The sequence below is a fragment of the Benincasa hispida genome, chromosome 2, assembly GCF_027475165.1.
Source record: "Benincasa hispida cultivar pf3 chromosome 2, pf3_genome.v1.1, whole genome shotgun sequence".
Classification (NCBI taxonomy): domain Eukaryota; kingdom Viridiplantae; phylum Streptophyta; class Magnoliopsida; order Cucurbitales; family Cucurbitaceae; genus Benincasa; species Benincasa hispida.
In genome coordinates, this window is record NC_143479.1 from 56,581,377 (window position 1) to 56,590,720 (window position 9,344).

Consider the following 9,344-nt stretch of genomic DNA (forward strand, 5'->3'; position numbering starts at 1 on the left):
CTTCGCTTTAGGACAAGTGGGAGATTTTTTAGATTGATGCCCTAAAGTCTCGTGTCCTGTAGTTTGTAAACAGTATGTACGAACGCTTATGTTGTTAATATATGATATTTACTTCACATCTTGTATTTTTGCTCAGTTACTTATTTTATTTGTTTTACCACAAACCAATAAACATAAAATCCCTAGTTATCTGTATGTGACTCAAGCATGTATGTGGTGACATACAAGTGGATCATGTCTTGAGTGATAACCAAAATGGTCTGTAGTATATGGATATAGGATGGAAACCTTCTCCTGGTAACGCTACTGATGCGGCCCGCTTTGTGGAATGGTCATAAGTGTTGTGACTTGTCACAGATGGTCTGATCCTGATCATTCGTGTTGGGGACATGCGAGCGGGGGCATCCTATACAAAGAGTTTATATAAGACCTGACCACGAAGTGTTAACGTCTCGTTATATAACACCGTTCATGACAGAGATTTCACTTCACTAGGATGACCATAGGTAACATGACATCAATCCTGAGTGAGTTGGGAACTCCTGCCATTGAAGGCGGTTCTTTGATTTATATGGGTGCGAGTGGCCAGGTTGTCGATTCAAACCTACTATTTTGGGGATTCGTCTGATTTGAGAGCTCGAAACTCAGCTACACAAGATGGAATTCACTCCTTCCCCGAGGCAGAGGTAAGAAGATAGATGGCTCCCTTAAGGGCTGATTCCGAGGCTTGAACGATGTGGCGCCACACACCTCCTCTTGGCCCGAGAGGTGTTCACACATAGTTGGACTATGTTGTATTGTTCATTAAAGGAATCAGTGGTACTTAAGGAGTGAGATGTAACTACAGGGGCATAACGGTAATTTGGCCCAACTGTACTTACGAGCATCTGTGAAGGGTCATCGTACTCATGATTAGTTATATCCGATGGACACAAAAATATATCTGTGGTAAGAAGAGTTCAGCTGTTGGTCTTTAGTAGAATGCCTGACAGTTAATGGATGGTGGATCTCGTAGCTAAAGAGTTTAGTCAGCTATTGACGTAAAGTTGGAGCTTCGAGTCACAGGTCCATTAGGTCCCCTGGGTAGCTTGGATAAAGTTGAGAACTAGTGTTTGGGTTAATTTGAAATGTTCAAATTAACAAGAGGAAGTTCGATTATATATGATATAATTGGACTGGTTAATTATATATGATATAATTGGCTAAATGTATGAGATACATTATTTTGGAGGAAATTAGATATAAATATGATTTATATCAAGTAGAGGAGAAAATACTATAGTAGATATGTGATATCAAACTATATGATATAAATATAATATGATTATATTTATTAATTAATTGATTGATTATTTATATGATAATTAATCCAAGATTCACGTTTGGACGTGGGTTAGTAGGCAACGTCAGTTATGGTAACTGATGAGTTAAAAATGAAAAAAGTTTTCATTTTGGATCGTGCAATCGATATTCCGTAATTTCGCCAAAAAGATTTCGTGAAAGGGCACTGGTGTTTTCTAAAACGATCACCCGAGAGCCTATACGATAGTCGTTTCTCCGCCTAAACGATCGTACACCTTTTCCTAAACGATCGTTCAGCATATCCTACATGATCGTGTAGCTCCTCTATGTGATAAGCATTTTTGCTATACGATAGCGTTGTTTTCTCTCCCACATGCTTATCCTCTACACGACTCGTTTTTCCTCCGTCCTCTACTAAATTCACCAAAGCCCACCCTTTGGATTTTCACTCCGAGAATATCCAAGGTTCATTAGTGGTGGTGTCGTCCCCGTTGCGCGTTTGTGTTCGCGTTGATCATGCTGCTGCAATCGACGTTCCCGCAGGGCATTGGTAGATCTGTTGGAGGGTTCCGCTGCGTTGGGGTTCTGAAGTTTAAAGATAGTCTTCAACTGGTACGAAACTCTTTCCCTTATGTTTTTGTTGTTCATAGCATGCCGTTAATTAAGTTTTGATTGCATAACTGTATGTGTTGTATGTATATGTTCGATTTCGGTCACTATATGATCGGAGCGATCCAAACACGCTCGTGGAACTCTCGATAGAGATCCTTCAATTCTCTCTCCCATGCGTATATTGTCTCTTCCCAATAATATATTTCATATATTCTCTCTCCCATAATTCACACTCATTTCTTCATCTTCCTTCTCCTGTCTCCTTCCCCTCCCTCTCTTTTCTCCTTTCGGCAATGTGAGTTGCAGGTGGTAGACGACGACATGGGGCGAATTGATGGCTCGGCACGAGATGACACAAACGACTTGGGACGAATCGATGGCACATATGGCGTAGGGCGAATCGAGAGTGACGGATTGGGCAGATTCGATCTTTCATATATTTGTTAGAATATTTTCAAATACCTAACAAAATGTTTTAAGGTATATTTAAAATAATCATGAATGCGTCAAAATGTTCTAAGATATATTTAAAATAACCATTGATCCGTAAAAAAAAATAAATAAATAAATTGATATGTGAAAACTAACGTAAATAGAAAATAAAATTTCATTAAATGCATTTTTTCCAAATTGAAAAATAGAAAAAATAAATAAATTAAATGCATTTTCTCTCTCCAATTGATAAATAAGAAAAATTATATTAAATGCATTATCTCTCTTTATAATTAATGTATTTTCTTTTTCCATTATTTAAGTAACCTTGAAAATAAGAAATATATATAGAACGAATAAAAGTAAATATAAAAAATGGTAAAACTGGCCAAAAATAACACTAAAAGACCTTTTTGAAAAAAATTAAATTTAAAGACATTTATAAAAATCCCTTATGACAATACAAGACTTTCAGCGATAGGATAACAACAAATATATGAATTTAACAATCATATATTTTATCCAAATATAATTTTAAAGATTTTAAACAATTTTATGATCTAATTGAAATTAAAGTAGGATAGCAAACGATTTAAAACATTTTTAAGTTTGTTATCTTATCCTACTCTATTTGTAAGTTTCAAAAAAATCCTGTTCATTGAACTCTTTATTTATTGATCTTGACCTCTTTTTTTTTTTTTTGTTTACCTGATTAAGTTTATATCTCTAATTCTAAGCTAATGTCTATCTTTACCACTGTTACCAATATTTTAAATCTCAAGAAAAATTTTAAAAACAAAAATTTCAAATCCCGTTTGATAAATATTTGGATCCTATTTAGTAATCATTTTGTTTTTCATTTTTGAAAATTAAATCTATAAACACTACTCACCCTAATTTTTTTAATTTGTTATCTATTTTTTACTATAAACCCAATCTATAAAATCTTAGTGTTTAAAGACTTATTTCAGTTCTAACTCTTTTACTTAAAAGATCCAAATGACAATCACAGTAAAAAAAAAATTGAAAGAAAATAGACAAACAAGAAAACCAAATTACATGGGAGTTGGATGGTTGTTATGAAATCCAAAGAAAATCATCCAAAGTAGAAATAGTATAAGTTATAATTGAAAATTTATTAATAGCTTTGTTTTCTGCATTTTTCGAGAAAATAGGTCTAATACTCCAGGATTAGCCAAGTAACATACTCCCTTTGTATACGGATGTTTAAAAGTAATTCCAAAAATCTTTACCAGCACTTCTACTATTTTCAAAATCCACTTTACAATAATTTAATCATTAAAAATAATTTTACTGAAATGAAAATTATATTTAAGAGAATAAGATTAAATATTAAATTAATTTCAAATTGTTAAAAACAAGACAAAAATGATTTTGTTAATTGAATAGCAACCACCATGTCCAAAGCCAAAGGCATAAAAAGAGTTGAAAATCTAGAAAAAGAGATTTTGATTGAAGGGTCTATATTGCACTATTTCCCAACTTGCTTCCTTCTAGCTCTCTTACTGATACAGAAGCAGCAGCAGACCAAACAACTTTGTCAGATCTAGAAATTTACAAGACAGGAAATTGCCAAACCAGTAGAGTAAAGGAAACAAAAACAAAAACAAAAACACCAGAAGATGGAGGGGTTGAGGAAGAAAAGAACTTGATCTTAATAGATATGAGGGTAAAAAAAAGCCACTAAACACTAAAGAGAGAGATTAAAAAGAGGGGAAAAAAAGCTACAATCCTAGAAACCAAAACCCTGTTAAAATTGCCACCCACTTAAAATAATAGAACTCAAAAAGAAGAGGAGATGTTGTCTAATGAACTGAGACTGCATCATCATCTCATCATCATCATCATCATAACTCAGCTCTCACCACCATTGATTTTTGTAAAAATCTAAAAAGCATCATCATCAGTAGTATTGTGGATTCATTCTGGAGACTAGCAAAGCAAGAGAAGACATATTCCATAATTGTAGCCAAAATAAGTATGGAGAGAACTAGCCAGTAGCTTGTTCCTTTTTTTATATATCCAAAGCAGCAAAACTTCTGACAAAACTCCTTGTACCAAGAAGCTCCATTAAACTGCAGGCAGGAGGAGGAAGAAGAAGAAGAAGCTGAACCCACCCCACGCACTTAGTATCCATTCGCTACACCACTTCTCTTTTCTGATGATGGTGTTGTAACTGGCTTCGCACCACCCTTCAGGGCATCTACAGTTTTCAAAACTGATCCATTCTCAGAGATCTTTGTCTCCTCCTTTACCAAATCATTTGTGGCTTCAACTGGCTTTGGAGTTTTCACATCCACTACTTCAGAAACTTCCTTCTTTTCATCAGTAGGCTTTCCTTCCCAAACCTGCATTGCGTAGAAGTGTTAAATAAACACCATGAACAGAAACAATTTCAATTTTAAGAAAAGGGTTTTGCTACCCGGTTCAGACATGCTACCTGTTTCTTGAACTGCTGTTGCTTGGCTTTCTTCTCTTGTATTGTCTTTTGTCGAGTCTCGTAGAAACCAAAATCATCCAAAATGCATGTTTTGCTCGCATGCTCCTTGAAGATTTTTACCATCTTAAGTCCCGGCTCCAACTTGACCTACAAACAAAACATGTATTTTTCAGGACCAGTCACAAATAAGTTTAACCACGAATCAAATTATATGTTCACGAAAATAACTACCTCCTGTGTGTCCCTGCTATTGGTAACAGGCTTGTTCTCGTTGTTCTCAAGAATAATGTGTTTCAAAAGACTGTTGGGAACATCCTTCACTACATGCCACTTAACAGGGAAACAGCCGTTCCATTTGTCTTGTTGCCAGTATTCCAAGTTCTTCTGGAAGTCGACTGGCCCTATCATCTCAGCAAGGCCAACAAACTGACCACTGGTATTGACCTATCCATGGATGAATACAACATCAAATGCAAGAAGAGAAACCATAAACACAAGTAAAACAATTGACAATCTCAAATAGATACACACCGAAAAGAAAAGAAAAACCGGACAACCACCAGACTTCTCTTGAGCTTCCTGGAATGCAGCATCAAGTTTCTTGTTGCCATTAGGTGTGCTAGCCCAAACATTATACTTGATGCTTTTATGCACATCATCTTCGCTGTATGATTTAATAACAAAGAATTTGGCCTCAGCATATTCCTCAGGAAAATCTACTTTGTTGTATTGATCTCGGTCTGGAGTAGACACCTTATCTTTTTCTTCCTCGTCAGTTGCATTCATTGGTGGTAAAAGTTGTCCCTTCACAGCGAGAACACTGGGCACAAAGCCCTTCTGGTTCTTGCTACCCTTAGCTCTTGGTCCCCTATTCAGCTCATTCAAACCATCCATGTTCTCGTTTCCATATCCATAATAGCCACCATTTCGTCCTCTAGGCTTGTATTTGTTGTCGACTGCAAGCCACACACGCCCATTAGATCGTGAATCATAACCATGCGAAGCAAACCCTACACCAGATCTGACTGTGTTTCCAAATTGACCATACAACTTATTGGGGTACATCCTATTTATATAACCTTGGGTGGTATTCATTCCTGACATGGGTCTAGGATGAGGAAAACCCTGCAGCACAAAAATTGAAAGAAACATATTAAATCATGATATTCAATACTAAAAAAGAGACTTAAAAGTAGATATAGAATGCTTACTACATAGTGAGAGCCGGGGCGGAAGCTTGGACTCCTTGAAGAAGGTATGTTGTTTGCATTTGAGATAGAAGAGGTAATAGTAGAGCTACTGACCAGCCTAGACTGTCCATCTGAGTACAGTGGACCATCTGACCATGGGAAAGAATTCCTCACCCCTTCAAAACCATATCTGGGATCCTGATAACCCGAAGCAGGAATATGCCCTGGCAAAGCACCCCTTGCATACGCATTTGAACCAAATGTTGAATTTTGATATGTAGATTTTAAGGGAGCTGCACCATTGCTTCCCTTTGTTCCCCCACCATTTGTCAAGCCATTACCATTTGGATTGGTTGTCTCCACTGGAATCGGCTTTTGCTCAGTGGCTGCAGAGGTAGAAATGTCTCCCTGGGTTTGAGGAACTGTGGTCGGACTAGGAGTATACGGCCCACTGGTTGGAGTAAGAGGCTGAAAATATGGAGGATATTGGTAGTGCTGAGGTCCATACAGCTGGCCGTCATTCCCCATCGAGGGAACTGGAGAAGCTGCAGGTGAATAAGGACCATAGGGTCCGTATCCATAACCATGGTGATACATAAGAGATCCATTGTCCCCATAGACTCCCTGAAAATTTTGTTTAGGAAAAAAAAAAAAAAAAAAAAGAGAACAAAAGACAACAAGTTAGAACATAGCAAAAGTTACAATTCAAGTGGAGGAAATTCATTATCAACGTAGCAGCAAAAACTTACAGAAGTCATTTCAACCCCATCTGAATTTGTATATCTTGAATAATCATCCCCCCAGTCATTTCCAGTCCCATCAAACCCTACAAAACAACCCTCAGAAAGTCAGAGATCACAATGTCAAATTTCCAAGAACGTAATATCGTACTCAAGTTGAATACAATAAGAAATATATCATTGAATATTCAAATTCTAGAATCCATAAATCAATATACCTCCATAGTAATAAGATGGATATCCATTAGGAAGATAGCACATCCCTGGATCCATGAATTCCTGTAAAAACGGAGTCACAGACCGTTCATTTGGAATCTGACTAATAGCAGCATTCCCAGAATCAATGGACCCATATTGATTAGCAGATTGCTATACAAAGAAAATTTTCAGGAGTCAGCTTATTGAAAGGGAGATATAATAGTATAACCAGTCGAAATCTCACCAACTCCACCAAAGTTGGTAGAGTTGACAAGAAAGACAGTACTTGAACAAGCCATATTTCCGTTTTATTATTATGAACTACAAATTTTTTGCAAGACATCCACAAGAATAAAGTACTTCAACTCCGAATCTGAGAGGCAGTACCTTTTTCGTAGGCTCTGGAATCTCAACAGGCTTGGCCTGAGCATCCAATGACAACTTCTGCAGCAAATCTGCAGCTTCTGTAAAAATCAGAAGTAAAGGAAATACACAACTCGTGTTCACAAAATCACTATGCAGACCAAAAACTCTAAAACACGTTCAACATATAAAAATAGGTGAAAAAAACATTATTTTTTAGTTCAAATCCAATTCTAAATTCAATACTAGCATACAAGAGAAAGAAATCTTCCAAACAGATGCGAAAAGAAACCAGATCCCATCATACAAAAACCTAAAACCTCCAAAAAGCAAACGTAAACGAATATTGAATCAACAGAAAAGTAACCCATATCATACTTTCAAGTTTCAACTCCTCAACAACAGATCAAACAGAACCCAAATACAAAACCATCTTAACAAAATTAAACCCCCAATAACCTGACAAAAGAATTCAAACCCATATCAAGAAAAGAAAAGAAACCCAACACAGATCTACAAATCAAAACCAAAAAGAACAAAAACCCAAGATCCAATTCAAATCATGAGAAGGGTACACATAAAAAGTAAGAAAAGAGAAAACCCATATGAAATAGAATAGTAAGGATACGATCTGTAGAAGGAGGTGAAGCAACAGTAGCCATGAGAGGTAGATCTCGCTGAGACAAAAGCAAGGGTATAGACCAAAACGAAAAGGGGTGAAAGAGATGATATAAAAATGAACAAAAAAAACCCTGAAATCCCAAATCAAAGAACTGGGTATAGAGGGGATGGAGGGTTTATAGTAAGGAAATTGAAAAAAACCCTAAAAGAGAGAGATAAAAAGAAGAGAGAGAGAGAGAGAGAGATGGTAGCGAAGGGGAACCAACGGGTCTCGCAGCCGCCAGAGGGTTTTTTTTCTTCTGGGTTTCGGGGGAAGAAGGAAAAAAGAGGGTTTTGTACATCCAAAACGGTGATTCAAATAGCTCTCACACAAAGGCCTCGCTTCAGTTCTTTCGAACAAAAACCCTCACCCGCGGGTGATTTTTCTAAGCTTTTTATTGGTTGAATCTCCACGTGGCTAATTGCTAGTGGTGTAGTGACATGAAGGGGAAGACCGAAGAGAAGTCAAGGGAGGGTTTGATTGGTGGGTGATGTAAAGACAGGTGAGAATAAGGAAAAGAAGAACGTGGTGGAGTTGTTGCCACTTAGCGGAGGAAAACCTAATTGGGAAAGGACAGGGATGTCCCTATCTGGGATGGGATTTTCCACTAATCCTAATTCTGGAAGGCAAATACTTGTCCCAATCAAGGACAGGTTGTCCTTATCCTGGATAGGGTTATTCCTGTCCTGGATTTTCAGACTTAACAATTAAGGCTCTCGAATCTACTTCTCCCTTTCGTCACCCAAGTCATTGCTTTGACTCGAGAGAGGGAGATTTGATATTTCTAGGGAATTTAAGTAGGATTTTTAGATCTAGTAGAGATTTATTAACTACTTAATATGTGTGTCTTGGTCAAAATAAGTTTATCTAGGGTTTTTTTTCTTCCTCTTAAGATATGAATGGAAAGAGTAAAAGTTTAAACAATTACATGAGGATATCACGAGACGTAATTAGTGTAAATTTACACTCAGGATAAGGAGCATAAAGAATCGAATACTCCTGTTCCTTCAAAGCTTTACGTGCAATATAGTGCGTCAGTGCATTCTAACCACGACGAACATGAAAAAAAGAGACAACCAAGAGACAACCTTCAACTCACTAACCTATTCCTTAGCCTCTACAATCAAGAATGAGACTTTAGGAAAAATTGGTAGTAACATTATTCAGTGTATTGATTGCATCCAACTATTTATAATCAGTCAAGATATTCGATATACGGAATGAAGAGATACTCTCAGGTCCAGAGCATAGGTCATCGCTTCAAAAAGCGTAACCTCCTTGCCTTACATTAAGGAACAAACTTCCAGCCACATGTCTCAAGGAGTCTCAATAAACATAAATTTTAAATTTATATACAATGAATTGGTTACTATTTAGAATCATCA

General features: G+C 36.8%; 1 protein-coding gene and 1 long non-coding RNA gene across 5 annotated transcripts; one reads left to right on the plus strand and one right to left on the minus strand.

The window, feature by feature from the left end:
* Window positions 1-1,775: 1,775 nt before the first annotated feature.
* LOC150038026 (uncharacterized) lies at window positions 1,776-2,497 on the plus strand. Its single transcript, XR_016527542.1, has 2 exons — window positions 1,776-1,914; window positions 2,221-2,497. It is a non-coding gene; the product is annotated as an uncharacterized LOC150038026 (long non-coding RNA).
* A 1,304-nt stretch (window positions 2,498-3,801) lies between these two features.
* On the minus strand, window positions 3,802-8,331 carry LOC120072322 (YTH domain-containing protein ECT4-like). 4 transcript variants are annotated; one of them, XM_039024788.2, is made up of 9 exons: window positions 7,927-8,331; window positions 7,323-7,399; window positions 6,956-7,016; window positions 6,747-6,823; window positions 6,019-6,621; window positions 5,339-5,932; window positions 5,039-5,251; window positions 4,808-4,954; window positions 3,802-4,715 (listed from the first exon to the last, which is right to left on the minus strand). In XM_039024788.2, the coding sequence occupies exons 1-9, from the start codon at window positions 7,958-7,960 to the stop codon at window positions 4,494-4,496; spliced, it is 2,028 nt and encodes a 675-aa protein (XP_038880716.1). In that variant the 5' UTR covers window positions 7,961-8,331; the 3' UTR covers window positions 3,802-4,493. The 4 variants fall into 4 exon arrangements, with proteins under 4 accessions (XP_038880716.1, XP_038880714.1, XP_038880715.1 ...); XM_039024786.2 differs by having other exon boundaries at window positions 6,956-7,106; window positions 7,927-8,327; XM_039024787.2 differs by having other exon boundaries at window positions 6,022-6,621; window positions 6,956-7,106; window positions 7,927-8,324.
* Window positions 8,332-9,344: the final 1,013 nt, after the last annotated feature.

Coding starts and splice junctions, on each gene's coding strand:
- LOC120072322 (XM_039024786.2), bottom strand. CDS start 7,960: ATGGCTACTGTTGCTTCACCTCCTTCTACAGATC. Junction 4,955..5,038: donor ATAGCAGGGACACACAGGAG/GTAGTTATTTTC, acceptor TTTTGTTTGTAG/GTCAAGTTGGAGCCGGGACT. Junction 4,716..4,807: donor AACAGCAGTTCAAGAAACAG/GTAGCATGTCTG, acceptor TACGCAATGCAG/GTTTGGGAAGGAAAGCCTAC.